The sequence below is a fragment of the Pristiophorus japonicus genome, chromosome 9, assembly GCF_044704955.1.
Source record: "Pristiophorus japonicus isolate sPriJap1 chromosome 9, sPriJap1.hap1, whole genome shotgun sequence".
NCBI classification, from domain to species: Eukaryota; Metazoa; Chordata; class Chondrichthyes; family Pristiophoridae; genus Pristiophorus; species Pristiophorus japonicus.
This window is the reverse complement of record NC_091985.1, coordinates 20,116,511-20,140,074: the sequence shown is the minus strand read 5'-3', so window position 1 is coordinate 20,140,074 and position 23,564 is coordinate 20,116,511. Positions and strand designations below refer to the sequence as shown.

General features: G+C 43.8%; 1 protein-coding gene across 4 annotated transcripts in view; it reads right to left on the bottom strand.

Moving 5' to 3' along the window:
• Positions 1–23,564, bottom strand: part of LOC139272953 (kinesin-like protein KIF13B) — a 247,742-nt gene that overhangs the window by 55,021 nt on the left and 169,157 nt on the right. For all 4 annotated transcript variants that reach the window (XM_070889117.1, XM_070889120.1, XM_070889118.1 and 1 more), the window contains exons 19-24: positions 22,567–22,713; positions 12,676–12,825; positions 9,937–10,077; positions 8,922–9,095; positions 8,128–8,285; positions 2,808–2,940 (exon numbers count right to left, since the gene is read on the bottom strand). In XM_070889117.1, the coding sequence (XP_070745218.1) occupies positions 2,808–2,940; positions 8,128–8,285; positions 8,922–9,095; positions 9,937–10,077; positions 12,676–12,825; positions 22,567–22,713 (903 nt within the window). The remainder of the gene's footprint in view (positions 1–2,807; positions 2,941–8,127; positions 8,286–8,921; positions 9,096–9,936; positions 10,078–12,675; positions 12,826–22,566; positions 22,714–23,564) is intronic.

The window sequence follows — 23,564 nt, the reverse complement described above, 5'->3', positions numbered from 1 at the left end:
TATTTGGACTTCCAGAAGGCATTTGACAAGGTGCCACATAAAAGGTTACTGCACAAGATAAAAATTCACGTGGTTGGGGGTAATATATTAGCATGGATACAGAAAACAGAGCGTTGGGATAAATGGGTCATTCTTGGGTTGACAACCAGTAACTAGTGAGGTGCCGCAGGGATCAGTGCTGGGACCCCACTATTTACAATCTATATTAATGACTTGGAAGAAGGGACTGAGTGTAACATAGCCAAGTTTACTGACGATACAAGGATGGGAGGATAAGCAATGTGTGAGGACACAAAAAATCTGCAAAAGGACATAGATATGCTAAGTGTGTGGCCAAAAATTTGGCAGATGGAGTATAATGTTGCAAAGTGTGAGGGTATGCACTTTCGCAGAAAAAAAAAATCAAACAGCAAGTTATTATTTAAATGGAGAAAAATTGCAAAGTGCTGCAGTACAACGGGACCTGGGGGTACTTGTGCATGAAACACAAAAGGTTAGCATGCAGGTACAGCAGATGACCAGGAAGGCCAATGGAATCTTGGCCTTTATTGCTAAGGTGATGGAGTATAAAAGCAGGGAATGTCTTGCTACACTTATACAGGGTATTGGTGAGGCCACATCTGGAGTACTGTGCACAGTTTTGGTTTCCGTATTTAAGAAAGGATATATTTGCATTGGAGGCAATTCAGAGAAGGTTCACTAGGTTGATTCCGGAGATGAGGGGGTTGGCTTATCAGGAAAGGTTGTGTAGATTGGGTCTGTACTCATTGGAATTCAGATGAATGAGAGGTGATCTTATAGAAAGGTATAGAAACATAGAAAATAGGTGCTAGATTAGACCATTCGGCCCTTCGAGCCTGCACCACCATAAGATTATGAGGGGGGGTTGACAAGGTGGATGCAGAGAGGATGTTTCCACTGATAGAGGAGACTAGAACTAGGGCACATAATCTTAGAATAAGGGACCGCCTATTTAAAACTGAGATGAGGCGGAATTTCTTCTCTGAGGGTTGTAAATCTGTGGAATTCGCTGCCTCAGAGAGCTGTGGAAGCTGGGTCATTGAATAAATTTAAGACGAGATAGACAGTTTCTTAACCAATAAGGGAATAAGAGGTTATGTGGAGCGGGCAGGGAAGTGGACCAGAGTCCATGATTGGATCAGTCATGATCGTATTAAATGGCAGAGCAGGCTCGAGGGGCCTTATGGCCTACTCCTGCTCCTATTTCTTATGTTCTTATTTGTCAAACATGATCTCCCTTTCAGAAAACCATGCTGACTCTGCTTGATTGAATTATGCTTTTCCAAATGTTCTGCTACTGCTTCCTTAATAATGGAATCCAGCATTTTCCCAACGACAAATGATAGGCCAGCTGGTCGATAGTTTCCTGCTTTCTGTCTGCCTCCTTTTTAAAATAGTGGCGTTACATTTGCGATTTTCCAGAATCTAGGGAATTTTGGAAGATTACAACCAATGCATCCACTATCTCTGCAGCCACTTCTTTTGAGACGCTAGGATATAAGCCAACAGTTCCAGCGGACTTGTCCGCCTTTAGTCCCATTATTTTACCGAGTACTACTTCTTCAGTGATAGTATTAAGTTCCTCCCTCCCTATCGCCCCTTAATTATCCACTATTGGGATGTTTTTAGTGTCTTCTACCGTGAAGACCAATACAAAATATTTGTTCAACGTCTCTGCCATTTCACTGTTCTCCATTATTAATTCCCCAGTCTCATCCTCTAGGGGACCAATATTTACTTTAGCCACTCTTTTCCTTTTTATGTACCTGTAGAAACTCTTACTATCTGTTTTTATATTTCGTGCTAGTTTACTTTCATAATCTATCTTCCTTCTCGATCATTTTTTTGAGTCATTCTCACCTGGCTTTTAAAAGTTTCCCAATCCTCTGGCCTCCCACTTGTCTTGGCCACATTGTATGCCCTTGTTTTCAATTTGATACCATCCCTTATTTCCTCAGTTAGCCATGGATGTTTATCCCTTCTCTTACAGTATTGCCTTCTCAGTGGTCTATATTTTTGTTGCGAGTTATGAAATATCTCTTTAAATGTCTGCCACTGCTCATCAACCGTCCCATACTTTAATCCATTTTCGCAGGCCACTTTAGCAAACTCTGCCCTCATACCTTTGTAGTCTTCTTTATTTAAGCTTAGGGCATGGTTTGAGATCCAACTTTCTCACCCTCCAACTGAATAAACTCACTATAGATGGAAAAAAAGTAGAGAAAAAAATCCTCGATTCCTTTTACCGCCATCATTAACTGAAAACTGCCAGAGCTATCACCTACTTAGATGAAATTTGGTAAAATGTTAGGAGAAAACCAAAAACTTGAAACTCAACCCAGGATATGGTAATCTCGTGGTTATGGTATTGGTTGTGGTAATTTCCGGACTAGCACCAGAAAATGACCATGTCGGATTGCTGTAAAAAATCCAATGGGCTCACCAACCATCCTTCAGGGAAAGGAGACGGTCACTCCTACTCGGTCTGGCCTACATATGACTATAACTCTACTCCCACACTATGTGGTTGATTCTTAATGCCTTCAGGTCAACTAAGGAAGGGCAATAAGCACTGCCATGCCAGTGCTGCTCACACAGAAGAACACAAGAGACAAATCAACCCATCCTACTCAGAACTTGGTCAGAATGATCTCTATATTTTCCTCACGCCAAAATCAGATTCCCTCCATCCCACCTCAACATTAAGATCCAAAAGGAGTTTGAGACCTCTATCACAGAAGCCCATTGATACCCAGTTTAGGACTCTTTCCCTGTCTTCCTGTTACCTGTCGTAGTTGAAAAATGCCACCGGTGGACACGTCCTTCGATAGGGTCACCTCCACAGGAACGTACTCCCCATTCTCGTTCAGTTCCAAAATCTGGATCCAGAGCTCTAACTTTCGCATCACCTCACTCCACCTGTTCATTTTTTTTTTAAAAAGATGCATTTAGTCACTCAGGTGTACATGTTATTCCTTGGACAAAGGTTAAACTCAATCCTTCTTTATAGCAGGTTATTAATGGTGATATTTATATTATATTTATTATAATTTATGACAGGAGGTTTATTCTGACATTTTATTTTTTTTCTGGTAGTGGTTTGAATGAAATAACACTCACTATTGATTCTTCCTACTATTGTAACATATTGAGTGTTATTATGCCATATTGCACTTGAACACAACACCATGCAGCAGCTCATCGTCTTGAGCAATGTTTCTGCTGAGCTGCGCAGCCGTGCGATCAACTGCAAGGTCCCATGCAGGATGCTCACCGGATTTTACATTATAGGTACCGCGCATGTGCAAAAAATTTGAATGGGCTGCGCACTGAGGAAGGCGAGCTGCGCAGGAGGCAGTGCGGCTTATGGAGGACATTGGTCTTGTGGCACTTTCATCGAAACTCTAGTTCTGATCTTAGTAAAGTAAACTCCAGCAGATGGACTCCTGCACATTTGTGCGCTGGGGTTTAAGGCAAGGGGGGATGGGGCAGAGATAAGAGAGAGAGAGAGAGAGAAAGAGAGAGCGAGAGAGCGAGAGAGCGAGAGAGCGAAGAGAGCGAAGAGAGCGAAGAGAACATAATGAGTCCCGAGAATTTCTCAACTTAATAAAACTGTGGTTTCGCCTGGGAATGATGTACATTTTTATCATAAATTTCACCCAGGTGTTTGTCCAGGAATTGTGTGCCCAGTCAACAATGCTTGGCAGGGGGTAGTGTTGTAATTGAGCGTAGGTAAGTTGAGTGAAAGAATAAAAAAGATGACTCGGGAATGAGTGCTACCATTTGAGAGCCGCTGAAGCAATGCTGGATTTTATCATTTTTTTTGTGCATTTGTTCTGTTAAAAATACTTAAGAGTTGGATGGGTGAAGGACTTAAGGAATACTATGATGTCTATTTCTCACTAACCAATTCATTTTTGCTAAATGCAATTGCATAGGTTTTTTTTTGGTGCAAAATGATGAAAGTTGAAATTGGGGATGAGGGCTTTGAATAACAACTGTTGAATAGCAAGAGTAAACCAATTCCAAAGGGGAAATAATGAGCAAAAAGTATGTGACAGTTAGAGACACAGGAAAAGGGAGACAAAGTCAGAAAGGTAGACAGAAAGAATGAACGAAGACAGAGGTCAGTTATGGGAACAGTGAGATAATAATTGGTTTAAAATTTCATCCATTTGCAACGCCACATAGAAACATAGAAAATAGGTGCAGGAGTAGGCCATTCGGCCCTTCGAGTCTGCACCACCATTCAATAAGATCATGGCTGATCATTCACCTCAGTACCCCTTTCCTGTTTTCTCTCCATACCTCTTGATCCCTTTAGCCATAAGAGCCATATCTAACTCCCTCTTGAATATATCCAATGAACCAGCATCAACAACTCTCTGCGGTAGAGAATTCCATAGGTTAACAACTCTGAGTGAAGAAGTTTCTCCTCATCTCAGTCCTAAATGGCTTACCCCTTATCCTTAGACTGTGTCCCCTGGTTCTGGACTTCCCCAACATCGGGAACACTCTTCCTGCATCTCACCTGTCCCGTCCCGTCAGAATTTTATATGTTTCTGAGATCCCTCTCATCCTTCTAAACTCCAGTGAATACAGGCCCAGTTGATCCAGTCTCTCCTCATATGTCAGTCCTGCCATCCCGGGAATCAGTCTAGTGAACCTTTGCTGCACTCCCTCAATAGCAAGAACGTCCTTCCTAAGATTAGGAGACCAAAACTGAACACAATATTCCAGGTGAGGCCTCACCAAGGCCCTGTACAACTGCAGTAAGACCTCCCTGCTCCGATACTCAAATCCCCTCCATTTGCCTTCTTCACCACCTGCTGTACCTGCATGCCAACTTTCAATGACTGATGTACCATGACACCTAGGTCTTGTTGCGCCTCCCCTTTTCCGAATCTGCCGCCATTCAGATAATATTCTGCCTTCATATTTTTGCCACCAAAGTGGATAATCTCACATTTATCCACATTATACTGCATCTGCCATGCATTTGCCCACTCACCCTTGCAGCCTTTTAGCATCCTCCTCACAGCTCACACTGCCACACAGCTTAGTGTCAGCTGCAAACTTGGAGATATTACACTCAATCCCTTCATTTAAATCATCGATGTATATTGTAAATAGCTGGGGTCCCAGCACTGAACCCTGCAGCACCCCACTAGTCACTGCCTGCCATTCTGAAAAGGACCCGTTTATCCCGACTCTCTGCTTCCTGTCTGCCAACTAGTTCTCTATCCACGTCAGTACATTACCCCCAATACAATGTGCTTTAATTTTGCACACCAATCGCTTGTGTGGGACCTTGTCAAAAGCCTTTTGAAAGTCCAAATGCACCACATCCACTGGTTCTCCCTTGTCCACTCTACTAGCTACATCCTCAAAAAATTCTAGAAGATCTGTGAAGCATGATTTCTCTTTCATAAATCCACGCTGACTTGGACCAATCCTGTCACTGCTTTCCAAATGCGCTGCTATTTCATCTTTAATAATTGAATCCAACATTTTCCCCACTACTGATGTCAGGCTAACTGGTCTATAAATTCCCTGTTTTCTCTCTCCCTCCTTTTTTTTTAAAAAGTGGTGTTACATTAGCTACCCTCCAGTCCATCAGAACTGATCCAGAGTCGATAGACTGTTGGAAAATGATCACCAATGCATCCACTATTTCTAGGGCCACTTCCTTAAGTACTCTGGAATGCAGACTATCAGGCCCTGGGGATTTATCGGCCTTCAATCCCATCAATTTCCCTAACACAATTTCCTGCCTAATAAGGATTTCCTCAGTTCCTCCTTTTCTCCAGACCCTGGGTCCCCTAGTATTTCCGGAAGGTTATTTGTGTCTTTCTTCGTGAAGGCCGAACCGAAGTATTTGTTCAACTGGTCTGCCATTTCTTTGTTCTCCATTATAAATTCACTTGAATTTGACTGCAAGGGACCGACGTTTGTCTTCACTAATCTTTTTCTCTTCACATATCTATAGAAGCTTTTGCAGTCAGTTTTTTTATGTTCCCAACAAGCTTCCTCTCAAACTCTATTTTCTCCCTCTTAATTAAACCCTTTGTCCTCCTCTGCTGAATTCTAAATTTCTCCCAGTCCTCATGTTTACTGCTTTTTCTAGCCAATTTATATGCCTCTTCCTTGGCTTTTAACACTATCCTTAATTTCCCTTGTTAGCCACAGTTGAGCCACCTTCCCCGTTTTATTTTTACTCCAGACAAGGATATACAATTATTGAAGTTCATCTATGTGATCTTTAAATGTTTGCCATTGCCTATCTACCGTCAACCCTTGAAGTATCATTCGCCAGTCTATTCTAGCCAATTCACATCTCATACCATCGAAGTTACCTTTCCTTAAGTTCAGGACCCTAGTCTCTGAATTAACTGTCACTCTCCATCTTAATAAAGAATTCTACCATATTATAGTCGCTCTTCCCCAAGGGGCCTCGCACAACAAGATTGCTAACTAGTCCTTTCTCATTACGCATCACCCAGTCTAGGATGGCCAGCCCTCTAGTTGGTTCCTCGACATATTGATCGAGAAAACCATCCCTAATACACTCCAGGAAATCCTCCTCCACCGTATTGCTACCAGTTTGGTTAGCCCAATCTACATGTAGATTAAAGTCACCCATGATAACTGCTGTACCTTTATTGCATGCTTTCCTAATTTCTTGTTTGATGCTGTCCCCAACCTCACTACTACTGTTTGGTGGGCTGTACACAACTCCCACTAGTGTTTTTCTGCCCTTTGGTATTCCGCAGCTCCACCCATACAGATTCCAATTCATCCAAGCTAATGTCCTTCCTTACTATTGCGTTAATTTCCTCTTTAACCAGCAACGCTACCCCGCCTCCTTTTCCTTTCTGTCTATCCTTCCTGAATGTTGAATACCCCTGGATGTTGGGTTCACAGCCTTGGTCACCCTGGAGCCATGTCTCTGTGATGCCAATTATATCATATTCGTTAATTGCTGCCTGCGCAGTTAATTCGTCCACCTTATTACGAATACTCCTCGCATTGAGGCAGAGCGCCTTCAGGCTTGTCTTTTTAACACACTTTGCCCCTTTAGAATTTTGCTGTAATGTGGCCCTGTTTGATTTTTGCCTTGGGTTTCTCTGCCCTCCACTTTTACTTTTCTTTTTTCTATCTTTTGCTTCTGCCCCCATTCTACTTCCCTCTGTCTCCCTGCCATATTAGTTTAACCCCTCCCCAACAACACTAGCAAACACACCCCCGAGGACATTGGTTCCGTTCCTGCCCAAGTGCAGACGGTCCGGTTTGTACTGGTCCCACCTCCCCCAGAACCAGTTCCCATGTCCCAGGAATTTGAATCCCTCCCCTTCTGCACCACTCCTCAAGCCACATATTCATCTTAGCTATCCTGCCATTCCTACTCTGACTAGCACGTGGCACTGGTAGCAATCCTGAGAGTACTACCTTTGAGATCTTACTTTTTAATTTAACTCCTAGCTCCCTATATTCAGTTTATAGGACCTCATCCGGTTTTTTACCTATCATTGGTACCTATATGCACCACGACAACTGGCTGTTCACCCTCCCCCTCCAAAATGTCCTGCAGCCACTCCCAAGACATCCGTGACCCTTGCATCAGGAAGGCAACATATCATTCCTGGAGACTCGATTGCGGCCGCAGAAGCGCCCATCTATTCCCCTTACAATAGCTCTATAGCTCTACCACTATAGCTCTCCCACTCTTTTTCCTGCCTTCCTGTGCAGCAGAGCCACCCACGGTGCCATGAACTTGGCTGCTGCTGCCCTCCCCTGATGAGTCATCCCCCCCATTACCCAAAACGATGTATCTGTTTTGGAGCGGGATGGCCGCAGGGGACCCCTGCACTACCTTCCTTCCCTTACTCTTCCTTTTGGTCACCCATTCCCTATCTGCCTGTGTAACCTTTACCTGCGGTGTGACCAACTCACTAAACGTGCTATTCACGACGTCCTCAGCATCTCAGATGCTCCAGAGTGAATCCATCCGCAGCTCCAGTTTCTACTACTTTTAATTATACTTTCTACACAAGTCTCTAGAATAATGATCGAATGAAAATTGATACTCAGTTCCAAAAGAATCACCTGTCCCGCAGTGATCGCGTTTTGGCTTGTATTATTCCCAAGTCCCATATGGAAGGGTTTTTTCGAGGGTCACGTGATTTATGTCCATATACTTGGAATGCCAGTGCTCCTTCGGTGAGATACTCCAACAGATCTTCAGAAAGATTGATTGAGAATTCCTGATTAAAAACAACCAGATGCAATTATACTTTGATTTCAAAGCAATGCGCCAACATCCAACAGTGTGGGCAGACAACTTGCTCAGAGGGATAAACTTTCAATGTTCTCAAGAACAAAAAAATGTTCATGAGCATATTAGTCCAGGATTTGACAATGTTAAACCATTTAGTGAAATAATGAGAAAATAAAACCTCAGAGATGCAAAGAAACACAGAAAATGTATAGCAGGCCGATCTGTAACTGAGAGATAGGTCTGGTATAGGCCTATCTTTAATGAACGGTTACACCCAAAACACAAATTTACTTCCTCCAGATGTTCACTGACCTGCTGTGCAATTCCAGCATTCGAGATTGGCATCAAAATGCTGAAGTACAATTGCTTCTGCTAGCACGTATCTTTAATGTACCAAGCTCTGGCACGAGGAACTAAATAGACCACTAAAATTCACTCTATGGAAACACTAATATGTAGTAATTTCCCCAACCCTTCTCCCAGCAACATACCCAAAGATCCACAGGATTTTCAACAGCCAAATGATGTAAAAAATTGTTTCAATCTGAAATCTCTCCAACAAAGCCAAACCAAACTCCTATGCAAAGCGGAAGATGTGAAGTTCCAAGATGTAATCCCTCACCTTGCAGTGGTCAAAAACAACCATGCACTCCGGGTCCTTGCCAGTCGGGGTCAAGGAAGAAGGATCCACCTCTGGTGCAACCAAGATCGGTTCGGCCTGATCCCAGAAGGTGTACTGGCAGAAAACAAAGTTCGACAGGTGTCGAGGCAAGCCTGTAGCCTGAAGGATTTTTATCTGGAGGAGAAAAGAAGTTGGAGAATTTTATACATTTTGTTCGTTACATGTGTACTCATTTAGTATACGAGTTACATTATTGAGTAGATACAAAACCATCAATGGTTTACAAAAATAAAACCAACCAGAGTGTGAGGTTAAAACCGACAGTAGGACTGGTTGTGGGGGGCGGGGGGAGAAAGTGAAGGGGGAGGGGTAACAGGCTCCAACTGACAAAAGGCCCCCTATAATCAGGAAACTTTTCAACCACAGTAATAAAAATGTGGAATGGACATCCGAGTAGGGCAGTGATAATTTAATCAGTGATAAACCATGGGATAATTTAACAGTTAATTGCTGTGATTGTTGAGGGGCGAGGAACTGTGGGCTCCATCATGGATGAGCCACGTTTGGCCAAATGCCATCCCTGGTTTGTATTTATCTCATCAAATCTGAGTACAACTCTCAAATGCCTACAGCGTAAACTAGTTACTTGTTGTCACAGGTAGTAATCAACCCTCGTGGTTGTGTGCACTATTTATACAAGTACAGGTTCTGCCTTCTCATCATCATCATAGGCAAGTATTCCTCGATTCAGAGGGACTGCCTACGATGAAGATATACAAATACAGATTCTGCCTTCTCCCACAAGTGGTCAAACTGAGAAAGTTTGCCTTTGAGATAGAAAATGAGAGACTGTTAAACGTGTCTGCGATCTCTCACAATCTCTATTACAACAGCAATAACCAATGCTGGACTACTTCACATGCACTACTATTTGAAATCAATTTTCAGAACGCAAGGTCCCATAAAGAGCAATCTGCAGCAGCAGGCTGGAGAACACCTGTGGAGTGACACTTACTCTGCAGATGATATTTCGTGCCATTTCTCTTTCCTGCGTATCACTTTCGTTCAGACCATCCAATGCATCTTCGCCACCAGCAATCCGATCACTAAGATCACCACTCATTCGCACCACTTCGACATGCAGGCGTCCCGCAATCTAAAAAAAGGCAAGTGATACAGCTTATCCCAGCTGGTGGGTTTAAAAATTAATACGCAAAAATCACTTCAAATTACCTAATGTTTACATTATATTTAAATGTCAGCGTTCCCTCACAAACCCAAGAGACAACTTTAGGGATAGCCCAAAGGCTAAATGCCGTTGCCACCTGACTTTGACTGGCAGGGCCCTTTGTTGAACTGCACAGCTTCACTCAAACATAGATAATGACCTTTTTGGCTTAGATTATATGACAGACACGACACCGCCACTCATGCCATGAAGGACAGCTGAATGGGGTTCCACCCAGTCATCTGTTGTGGCGTTGATTGGCAGTGCCTCTTTATGTAATAGTATAGCTTCAACCAAAGGCTTCAACAGAGTCAGTTATGCTTCATGGCTCTGAATGGTAGTGCCCATTTGTAGACTAGTGAAGCCGGACCCCAACAGTCAGACCACATTGTGACACTGACTTTAGCTCCACTCACACTGATAATCACTCTTCCCTCAAAGACGTCAGGTGCCTCACCATATCAGGGCTTTTACATTTGGATCAGTTACGCAGATTCCAGTCACCTGACAGAAATTGCTTTGGGGATAGTTTTAAGTCTTTCAGTTTTGTTTTATTTATTCGTTCCTGGGTTGTGGGCATCACTGGCAAGGCCAGCATTTGTTGAGCAGGTGGTGCTAAGCCACCTTCTTGAACTGCTGCAGTCCTTGTCATAGCAGTTTGGGACAACTGATTTATAAAGATGTTGCCTGGACTGGAGAATGTTAGCTATGAGAAAAGATTGGATAGGCTGGGGTTGTTTTGTTGTTTTCTTTGGAACAGAGGAGGCTGAGGAGAGACCCAATAGAGGTGTATAAAATTATGAGGGGCCTATATAGAGTGGATAGGAAGGACCTATTTCTCTTAGCAGAGGGGTCAATAACCAGGAGGCAAATATTTCAAGTAATTGGTAGGAGGTTTAGAAGGAATTTGAGGAGAATCTATTTCACCCAGAGGGTGGTGGGAGTCTGGAACTCACTGCCTGAAATGGTGGCAGAAACCCTCATAGCATTTAAAAAGTACTTGGATATGCACTTGAAATGCCGTAACCTGCAAGGCTACGGACCAAGAGCTGGAAAGTGGGATTAGGCTGGATAGCTCTGTCAGCTGGCATGGTGGCAAATGGCCGAATGGCCTCCTTTTGTGCTGTAAATTTCTATGATTCTATGAGTGGCTTGCTGGGCCATTTCAGAGGGCAGTTAAGAGTCAACCACATTGTTGTGGGTCTGGAGTCATATAGAGGCCAGACCGGGTCAGGACAGAAGATTTCCTTCCCTAAAGGACATTAGTGATCCAGTTGGATTTTTCTCACAATTCAAATTCCTCACTTGCCTTGGTGGGATCTGAACTCACGTCTCTGGATCATTAGTCCAGGTCTCTGAATTACTAGCCCAGTAACATAACCACGATTCTACCGTACCGCTACAAATCTACAGATCATAATTCAGGAACGAGAGCATCTGCTTTCAAACTAAATGCTCCACACATTGTTACATTTAACAGATACCATGATTATTTCTCTACTAAATAGTTATTTGGAAAATACATTTAAGGCTTAAAATGGAATTGCATTCAGAATTTCCACACTATTCTAAATGTAACAATTGACCAGGTCTACAGATATAAATGGAAAAACTACAAATGCTGAAAATTTGAAATAAAAATTTAAAATGCTGGAAAAAATTCTGAGGAGGTCAGTCACCATCAGAAAGGGAAAGATGGTTAACATTTTGGGCACTGACCCGAAGCCTGATGAATGACTTCTATCTGAAACGCAAGCTTAGCTATTCAAGTACCAACAGACCTCATGTGCAGTGCCAGCATTTTCTACTTTTATGTCCATAGATTTACTGTCTTTTTAAATTACTGCTTTCCTCAAAACATCAATAGAAACCTTGGTGGGGCAAAAAGACATTTGTGGGCAACACATTACAATTCTGAATAGTAATCACCGCAGTGAAAGGGTCATCCTGAGGGACTCGCTTTCAAGGCAAATGTGAATAACTAGAAAGCTACTTTAGAGTCAATTTAGTAGCTAAAGCTGATGTCTGCTTGACTGCTGACTATGTTCTCCTCACTCTCCACAGTGATTATGATACAGCGAATTTAACAAAAAAAAACTCACAACCAAAGGGCTTTAAAATACGTAAACATTAAAACTTAGATATGCTGATTGACACTGCTGATGCACTGTACAGTTCATAAAGATGTGCTCGGGGGAAATGAGCTTGGACAAGGAACTCATATACCTTTGCCCAAAAAGGTTTCATGAACAGTTTTATTGTTGTTGAAAATAGACAGCAAAAAGGAGGAGCAAAGAGACATCTCAAAAAGTGAATAATTTCTTTGAATTTATTTGGGATCTTTGGGAACCTTTTTTTAATGCTCAGTCAGGTTTAATTTCAAATTCAGGTCCTAAAAGGTGGAAGGATAGTATTTCAACATATTGCAACAGCTAGTGCTCCCATTACTATAACTTTGTAAACACGATACAAGAGGTGGAATACCCACTAAAAACAGCCTTGCAATAGCTACCAATTATCACGTACCTCCCCCTTCTGGTTAATGATGGGTACTGCATACTGCAACTTAACATCATAGAAGAGCAACTCCAAAAAAACGTTTGCAACCCCAATCAGACTGTGGTTCTCCTGTTCGTCAAAGAATGGGTCAGCTCGCTTGAAGTAGGACCTCATCATCTGCAAAAAATAAAGCAATATCATTCAGCCAACAGTCTGCAAATTAACTAACCAATTCCCACCAGCAAGACATCAGAATATGATCGGTCATCTCAATTATGTCCAGAATAACCGAGGCAATGTCTGAATAACAATTAAAACTAAGAGAAACCAGGAATTGTTTAAAAGCTAAAACAAGTACAGAAAATCAGTCAGCAACCCAAGGATAACGTTTCATTGGAGAGCATGACCATCCTGTGCATTTCTAGCGTTCTCTGACTTTACTTCAGCAGTATAACAAAAAAAACAAGCATCGAGTGTCTTCCATATACAACGTGGTGCTGTCTGGCCTTTAGATCACCATGGGAGATTATAGTTTACAATCTGCACAGACTTAGTGGCCCAGAATTTGCAGTCAGGATGACGGCGAAGTACCAGCGAAACTGACCGCAACTTCAGGATTTGCCGCATGGGCAGGCGCACGTGGAAATCCTGAAGTTGGCGTCTGACTGACACGGGTTGCACTGTGCCCCCGCCACCGCCCCCCCCTCGACCCCCAACCACACACAAAACCCACAATCACACAACACAGAGCTGGCAATCTTTGTAATCAGCCAAATCAGGGAAACGGACGAAAACTTCTGCTCTTCCGCAGTAATTACGCTGTTAAATTCCCCACTGAAAGTTAGACCCAAAGGGATTAGGTGTTCGACAGCGTTATTACTACTAAACAAATGTTAAGGGCCTGGAAAACAAGGGGATCCTCACTATACTTCGTTGGTTTGATTTGAAGGTTGGAAAACCCACAGGTCTCAACACATGGATCGTGAGATCCTTGTGCAAAGCGTACTTCAAAGCCAGCAGTGAACCAGTGTACCATCTGGGCCATTGTGTTAAAAGGGAAACAAATTGGCTTGGGACACAAAAGTATCACGTCAGATGGTTGCAGAATGTGCAGATACAAGGATCATAAGCTGATAGAAGATACAGTGACAGTTCAAAATCTGATAGTTGGAAGTGATTAAGGGAGCAGTACACACTACAATTTGAAGCAAATGGTTGAGGGGTTTGGCGTGCAATTATAAACTCTCTCCAAGACAATTTGGAAGGAAAATAGTTTGCAATCTCAGCTTTTTTTGGTCAGGGAAGATACTGAGGAAAGCAAATTCATTCCTAGCTACTCTCATGTATCTCAAGAGCATCTCAAAAGTAGTACTGGCAGAAGCCAGCGTGTATGTTGTCTGTATGAAAGAAAAGACCTGCATTTATATAGCGCCTTTCACAATCTCAGGACGTCCCAAAGCACTTTACAGCCAATGAAGTGCTTTTGAAGTGTAGTCACTGTTGTAATGTAGGAAACATAGCAGCCAATTTTCACACACAAACAGCAATGTGATAATGAGCAAATCTGTTTTAGTGATGTTGATTGAGGCATAAATACTGGCCAGGACTCGGGGGATAACTCCCCTGCTCTTACATAGAAAATAGGTGGAGTAGGCCATTCAGCCCTTCGAGTCTGCACCACCATTCAATAAGATCGTGGCTGATCATTCACCTCAGTACCCCTTTCCTGCTTTCTCTCCATACCCCTTGATCCCTTTAGCCGTAAGGGCCGTATCTAACTCCCTCTTGAATATATCCAATGAACTGGCATCAACAACTCTCTGCGATAGGGAATTCCACAGGTTAACAACCCTCTGAGTGAAGAAATTTCTCCCATCATCTCAGTCCTAAATGGCCTACCCCTTATCCTTAGACTGTGTCCCCTGGTTCTGGACTTCCCTAACATCGGGAACATTCTTCCAGCATCTAACCTGTCTTCTTCGAAATAGAGCTGTGGGATCTTTTACATCCACCTGAGAGAGCAGACGGGCCTCGATTTAACGTCTCAGCAATGCACTGGGTTCTTATGCTCAAGTTTCTGGAGAGGGACTTGAACCCACAACTTTCTGACTCAGAGGTGAGAGTGTTACCCACTGAGCCACAGCTAACACAAGCTCTCCTTGCCAGACAGCTTTGCATGGGAGGAGGAAAGAATATTTTTATTTCAGTTTGTTCGCTTGGCTCAATTGGTAACACACTCACCTTTAAGCTGGATGCTTGTAGGTCCAAACTCCACACTGCAAATTGAGCAAACAATCAAAGATTGTTCTCATATTTGGCAGATGGAGTATAATGTTGGAAAGTGTGAGATCATGCACTTTGGCAGAAAGAATCAAAGAGCAAGTTATTATTTAAATGGAGAAAGATTGCAAAGTGCCGCAGTACAGCGGGACCTGGGGTTACTTGTGCATGAAACACAAAAGGATAGTATGCAGATACAGCAAGTGATCAGGAAGGCCAATGGTATCTTGGCCTTTATTGCAAAGGGGATGGAGTAAAAAAGCAGGGAAGTCTTGCTACAGCTATATAAAGGTATTGGTGAGGCCACACCTGGAATACTGTGTGCAGTTTTGGTTTCCATATTTACGAAAGGATGTACTTGCTTTGCAGGCAGTTCAGAGAAGGTTCACAAGGTTGATTCCAGGGATGAGGGGGTTGACTTATGAGGAAAGGTTGAGTAGGTTGGGCCACTACTCATTGGAATTCAGAAGAATGAGAAGTGATCTTATTGAAATATATAAGATTATAAGGGGGCTTGACAAGGTGAATGCAGAGAGGATGTTTCCACTGATGGGGGAGACTAATGAGAGGACATGATCTTAGAATAAGGGGCCACTCATTTAAAACAGAGATGAGGAGAAATTTCTTCTGAGGGTAGCAAATCTGTGGAATTCGCTGCCTCAGAGAGCTGTGGAAGCTGAGACATTGAATAAATTTAAGACAGAAATGTACAGTTTCTTAAACGATAAGGGGATAAGGAGTATGGGGGAGCAGGCAGGGAAGTGGAGCTGAGTCCATGATCAGATCAGCCATCATCATCATCATAGGCAGTCCCTCGGCATCGAGGAAGACTTGTTTCCACTCCTGAAGTGAGTTCTTTGGTGGCTGAACAGTCCAATAGGAGAGCCACAGACTCTGTCACAGGTGGGACAGATAGCTGTTGAGGGAGGGGTGGGTGGGACTGGTTTGCCGCACGCTCTTTCCGCTTGATTTCTGCATGCTCTCGGCGTTGAGACTCGAGGTGCTCAGCGTCCTCTCGAATACACTTCCTCCACTTAAGGCGCTCTTGGGCCAGGGACTCGCAAGCATCAGTGAGGATGTTGAACTTTATCAGGGAGGTTTCGAGGGTGTCCTTGTAGCGTTTCCGTTGCCCACCTTTGGCTCGTTTGCCATGAAGGAGCTCCGAGTCGAGCACTTGCTTTGGGAATCTCGTGTCTAGCATACGGACTATGTGGCCTGCCCAGCGGAGCTGATAGAGTGTGGTCAGTGCTTCAATGCTGGGGATGTTAGCCTGAATGAGGACGCTGATGTTGGTGCGCCTGTCTTCCCAGGGGATTTGTAGGATCTTGTGGCGACATCATTGGTGATATTTCTCCAGCAACTTGGTGTCTACTGTACATGGTCCATGTCTCTGAGCCATACAGCAGGGCAGGTATTACTACAGCCCTGTAAACCATGAGCTTGGTGACGGTTTTGAGGGCCTGGTCTTCGAACACTCTTTTCCTCAGGCGGCCGAAGGCTGCACTGGCGCACTGGAGGCGGTATTGGATCTCGTCATCGATGTCTGTTCTTGTTGATAGGAGGCTCCCGAGATATGGAAAGTGGTCCATGGTGTCCAGGGCCACGCCGTGGAGGCAGGGCTGTGCAGCGAGGGCAGGTTGGTGGAGGACCTTTGTCTTACAGATGTTTAGCGTAAGGCCCATGCTTTCGTACGCCTCAGTAAATACGTCGACTATGTCCTGGAGTTCAGCCTCTGTATCTGCGCAGACGCAGGCGTTGTCTACATACTGTAGCTCGACGACAGAGGTTGGGATGGTCTTGGATCTGGCCTGGAGACGGCGAAGGTTGAACAGGTTCCCACCTGCCATTGTTAATAAATTAGATTTACAATGTAAGTGTAATCACCAGACAGATCTGCTTTATCTTATATGCATGGCTGTTCAAGATAAAGGCTATTTGATTTTGAATTAAAATACTATGCAGATCATCAAAACTTTTGAATTGTAGCTAACCTTTTAAACTAGCAGTCTAATTACTCTTTACAAATACAATCCTACAAGGCCACCCGTGAAAGGAATGCAGTCAGGTGATAGAGGTAACATTCCTTCAATTAGATCGAATTGGTCCACTAATGTTATCACTTGAGGTAGTTTGTTGATATAACTTTCCTTCAGCACAATGGTTACTTTGTACAATCTCTTGCCCGATAGATATCTTTTACTCATTTAGTACAAGAGTTGTATTACTGTGAAACGTACATTTAAAAAAAGAATAAAGCCAGATCCGAGGGGGATTAAGGTGTGTGAAGTATTTCATTGAAGGTCTCCAACCAAACATTGAAAATAAGCAGTTGCTGCAACATTAACTGAAGTAGTTTTCCCAATGTCTTGGACAACTTTTCTTTTAGTACCACCACCACCAACAGATTATTAACTCATTGTCATTTGAGGGACCTTGTAATGTGCAGACCGATTGCCACATTTGCCTACCTAACAATCACTGCACTTCAAAAGGAATTCATTGCACACGAAACACTTTGGACATTTCTGCGAGATGTGATAAGGCGCAAGTCTTTGCTGTATTTTATTTAAACAAAAAAGGTTTTTCATCTATAACAGTGTGATAAGAGTCTTACCAGCCTACATGCCAAACTACTATTGTGATCCAGTTCATTTTATGAACAAATATTCTCATTTTGTAGTTTAGAATACATCACAAACTGTCCCTGGTCTTACTATAGACACAAACAATAAACAGTGGGAACATCACGAAAACCAACCCACCATCAGAGGCTTAACACGTTTAAAAATAAAGGTTTTAATTGTGGAGTTGAATCCAGATGAGACTCCTTCAGGTATTAATATCTTCCTATAAACAGTGTTGCATTTATATAGCACCTTTCACGACCTCAGGAAGTTCCTTCAGGGTCAATGCAGTACTTTTTGAAGTGTAGTCACAAACGTTCCCTTTAATGTTTTTAATGTGCGGTTGTCCTATTTAAAAGTCGGTGAACCAGCTGCCCGGCCAAAGGCAATATTGGTAGTCACTGTTGTAACATAGGAAATGAGAGAACCAGTTAGCGCACAGTAAGCTCCTACAAACAGCAATGTGATAATGATCAGATAATGGTTTTAATGATGTTGGTTTGAGGGATAACTATTGGCCAGAAACTGGGGATTACGGGCTCAATTTTTCCCAAAGCTGTTTTTTGGCGTACTTGAAGAGTTACGCCCGTTTTTTGGGGCCCAACTATGCCAAAAAAAAATTCATCCAACTTTCCCAGTTTGAATTGTTCATTTTGGCGCTGCCTAGCCTGTCCTTTAGCTTTGGGGGTGAAGCCCAAGATCTGTGCCAAAAATAATCGGGTTGCCAGGGTAACCAGGGACACACTTCGGGCTGAGGCTGGAAAGTGAAACATACAACACAGCTCACAGCAACCTGCACAAGCATCTTGCACATTGCAGAAGCATTCCAACACTAAATTATTGAAGTGTTTATGACAAAAGTCTATGCCCCCGCCACCTAGTGCCATTCGTAACCCTGGCTGAAAGGCCTCCCTCCCTGCTCCTCCTGGAGCCAGTGCCACTCCTAACCCTGGCTGAAAGGCTTCCCTCCCATCCTGGGGCCCGCTGCAAGCCCTGGCCAAAGGGCCTCCCAATGCCGGTGCCCACTGTTAGCCCTGGCTGAAGGGCCTCCTCCTCCTGATGCTGATTACCGCTGCTAGCCTGGCCGAAGGGCCTCCCCCTCCCGATTACCGCTGCTAGCCTGGCCGAAGGGCCTCCCCCTCCCGATTATCGCTGCTAGCCTGGCCGAAGGGCCTCCCCCTCTCAATGCTGATTACCGCTGCTAGCCCTGGCCGAATGGCCTCCTCCTCCCAATGCTGATTACCGCTGCTAGCCCTGGCCGAATGGCCTCCTCCTCCTGATGCCGGTTACCGCTCCGAACTCTGGCCAAAAGGCTTCCATCCCTTGCTGGTGCCGGTTGCTGCTCCTAACCCTGGCCGAAAGGCCTCCCCTCCCTCTCCTGCTGCTGATGTCCGAGCGTGGAACTGCATCTGCGACGCTGATTCTCTTACCTGCATTGTGTTTGTTAACTGCCCAGAGGGTTTTTCCACAGCGGACACATACGCCGCCCCAAGAAAAATTGGAGTAAATCGAAGCTGGCCAAACTTGCTTGAGTGGCCAGAATTGGCGCGGGTGGCAGGTTACGCCCCCAATGAAGCAAAGAAACAAACCTAAAAAAAATCGTAACTAACTGAGCTACACTGGCACACAATCTTTGGGGAAACTTGGATTTTTTAATGCAGGCAAAAAAAAACGGCGCAGATTACGGAGGAAAATTGAGCACAACATCCCTGCTCCTCTTCGAAATAGTGCCATGGGATTTTTTACATCCACCTGAGGGGTCAGAGGGTGCCTCGGTTTAACATCTCATCTGAAAGACGGCAGCTCCGACAGTGCAGTGCTCCCTCAGTACTGCACGGGAGTGTCAGCCTAGATAATATGGATATGAATAAGTAATGAAATACAGATATTAAATTGAGTTTGTGACACTATTTAAAAAATGCAGTTAATTGTCTGTCGCCATTCGAACCTTTACTATGTTGAGGATGTGCAATTAGAGTAGCCTAGTGGCTATGGTACTGGATGTGCAATCCAGAGGTAAACAGTTCAAATCCCATCATGGCAAGATGTGAGTCTGAATTCAATAAATTAAGTAATCTGCTTGATTGACAGAAAAACCCAACTGGTTCATTAATTGTCAGCAGGGAAGGGAACCTGCCACCCCTACCTAGTCTGACGCACGTGATTCCAGTCCCACGTTATGCAGTTGACTTTTAATGTCCTCAGGGCTCTAAATAATGCCTTTCCAGTATACCTAAAGTATGTTTCTCAATGAAACTCCCCATTTGACTACACTTCAAAAGTATTACACTGGCTGTAAAGCACTTTGGGAAGTCCTGAGGTCGTGAAAGGCGCTATATAAATTCTCTTTCTTTAATTTCATGTACTTTTGATCTTCCTATTCCCTTTCTTGATCTTCCAGTACCACGTCAACCACAGACAAGGGAGTGGCGACTCACCTGATCCCTGACTTTCAAAGCGACTCCAAAGAGGTGCACAAGCGCAGCCTGAGCTTGAGGAATGTCTTCTTCCAGTCTTCACTCTTCGCAGAGAAACACACAGTTCCCTATTCAGCATCTCCTCATTGGAGCTTGGCTGGTATCGAACTTGAGGTGAGGTGAGGTGGAAATTAGAGGCCTGAATCTACTCCTCGGATACATCTTAATGTTCAAGGGCATTTTCCGTGTGGCATCACTACACTGCTCATCAAAGATCTTGGTTAAACAACATTAATGCTTCAGTTATAAGAACATAAGAATTAGGAACAGGAGTAGGCCATCTAGCCCCTCGAGCCTGCTCCGCCATTCAACAAGATCATGGCTGATCTGGCCATGGACTCAGCTCCACTTACCCACCCGCTCCCCGTAACCCTTAATTCTCTTATTGGTTAAAAATCTATCTATCTGTGACTTGAATACATTCAATGAGCTAGCCTCAACTGCTTCCTTCGGCAGAGAATTCCACAGATTCACAACCCTCTGGGAGAAGAAATTCCTTCTCAACTCGGTTTTAAATTGGCTCCCCTGTATTTTGAGGCTATGCCTCAAAATAAGGGAATTAAAGGTTACGGGGAGCGGGCGGGTAAGTGGAGCCGAGTCCACGGCCAGATCAGCCATGTTCTTGTTGAATGGCGGAGCAGGCTCGAGGGGCTAGATGGCCTACTCCTGTTCCTAATTCTTATGTTCTTATGCCCCCTAGTTCTAGTCTCCCCGACCAGTGGAAACAACCTCTCTGCCTCTATCTTGTCTATCCCTTTCATTATTTTAAATGTTTCCTTCTGAACTCCAACGAGTAAAGACCCAGTCTACTCAATCTATCATCATAAGGTAACCCCCTCATCTCCGGAATCAGCCTAGTGAATCGTCTCTGTACCCCCTCCAAAGCTAGTATATCCTTCCTTAAGTAAAGTGACCAAAACTGCACGCAGTACTCCAGGTGCAACTTCACCAATACCCTATACAGTTTCAGCAGGACCTCCCTGCTTTTGTATTCCATCCCTCTCGCAATGAAGGCCAACATTCCATTCGCCTTCCTGATTACCTGCTGCACCTGCAAACTAACTTTTTGGGATTCATACACAAGGACCCCCAGGTCCCTCTGCACCTCAGCATGTTGTAATTTCTCCCCATTCAAATAATATTCTCTTTTACTGTTTTTTTTCCAAGGTGGATGACCTCACACTTTCCGACATTGTATTCCATCTGCCAAACCTTAGCCCATTTGCTTAACCTATCTAAATCTCTTTACAGCCTCTCTGTGTCCTCTACACAACCCACTTTCCCACTAATCTTTGTGTCATCTGCAAATTTTGTTACACTACACTCTGTCCCCTCTTCCAGGTCATCTATGTATATTGTAAACAGTTGTGGTCCCAGCACCGATCCCTGTGGCACACCACTAACCACTGATTTCCAACCCGAAAAGGACCCATTTATCCCGACTCTCTGCTTTCTGTTAGCCAGCCAATTCTCTATCCATGCTAATATATTTCCTCTGACTCCGCGTACCTTTATCTTCTGCAGTAACCTTTTGTGTGGCACCATATCGAATGCCTTCTGGAAATCTAAATACACCACATCCATCGGTACACCTCTATCCACCATGCTCGTTATATCCTCAAAGAATTCCAGTAAATTAGTTAAACATGATTTCCCCTTCATGAATCCATGCTGCATCTGCTTGATTGCACTATTCCTATCTAGATGTCCCGCTATTTCTTCCTCAATGATAGTTTCAAGCATTTTCCCCCACTACAGATGTTAAACTAACCGGCCTATAGTTACCTGCCTTTTGTCTGCCACCTTTTTTAAACAGAGGCGTTACATTAGCTGCTTTCCAATCCGCTGGTACCTCCCCAGAGTCCAGAGAATTTTGGTAGATTATAACGAATACATCTGCTATAACTTCCGCCATCTCTTTTAATACCCTGGGATGCATTTCATCAGGACCAGGGGACATGTCTACCTCGAGTCCCATTAGCCTGTCCAGCACTACCCCCTTAGTGATAGTGATTGTCTCAAGGTCCTCCCTTCCCACATTCCTGTGACCAGCAATTTTTGGCATGGTTTTTGTGTCTTCCACTGTGAAGACCGAAGCAAAATAATTGTTTAAGGTCTCAGCCATTTCCACATTTCCCATTATTAAATCCCCCTTTTCATCTTCTAAGATGAGAAGGGGGAAATCAAATCTATTCGAGAAATCAAATCTATTCGAGCACATAACAGGGTAGGTGACCATATAGTTCAGATTTAACTATTTCAAGGGCTGAAGAATATATCAAACAGACTGGCCAGCATAACATCTATAGAGGCCTACTCCTGCACCTATTTTCTATGTTAAATAGTGGCTGCAAATTCAAGAGGGAACTATATTTGTATGTGGCAGATAGAGATTGAGGGATACCAGAGCTGATGACGTGTATGATCAATGCATAGCATCTTTCGAACGTTAGGAATATGGGAATGCACAGAACCAGCCAGTCCTAAGTCTAACAACTGTATTTTTTTTAAATAAAAGGCACAAATCTTCTACTTACAGGATTATCCTCATCACAATCTTCCCATTCCTGGTAAAGTTCACGCATATCAATTAATCGGTTTTCCAGTTTCTCCAGCGACCAGATCTGTTTCCCTTTACCTTTCCGTCGTACCTGGATGGCTGGTTCACTGAGAACAGAGTCACGCTGTTGGAAAAAGAAAAAGTGAATGCAGCACTTCCTTGCCCCTCCCCATCCAAAACAACACAAACACACAAAAATAACAGATAATCCTCTTTCCTTTCAGTTATGCAGTCGGAGGTTCAAAAACAACAACGAGGAATTCTGTTCTTATTTATCAGGGTAAAGATCTGTCCAGAGTAGTGAATGAAACACTCTGGGAATCAGAAAGTTGAAAAAGAAAGAAAGACAGACTTGCATTTATACAGCACTTTCCATGACCACCGGTTGTCCAAAAGCGCTTTACAACCAATGAAGTACTTTTTGAGCTGAAGTCACTTGTTTGTAATGTAGTAAATGTGGCAGCCCATTTGCACACAGCAAACTCCCACAAACAGCAATGTGATAATGACCAGAAAATCTGTTTGTGATGTTGACTGAGGGATAAGTATTGGCCAGGACACCGGGGATAACCCCAATGCTCTTCTTCGAAATAGTGCCATGGGATCCTTTACGTTCACCTGAGAGCGCAGACGGGGCTTCAGTTTAACGTCTCATCTGAAGGGAAGGCTGTGAGGAACTCCAAGCCCTTCTGTGGAGGACATGCCAAAGGGATTCAAGTCAACCTCAAAACCTAGAAAGATTCCAAGACTGAAAGATTGTGTCCTATGCTAAGGGGTGGGGAGAATTCTCTTTGGAGCACGTGTAAAATGACATGCCTGTCAGTAAAATTTCAGATCCAAAGTAGCCCTCTGTAGCGAACTCAGTGATCAGATACCTGAAGCCAGGCAGGTACACATAGAACCCCGAGGCACTGCTGATGATTAACCAACTGGCCTGGTTCACCAACAGAAACTGGACACACACACCTGACAACT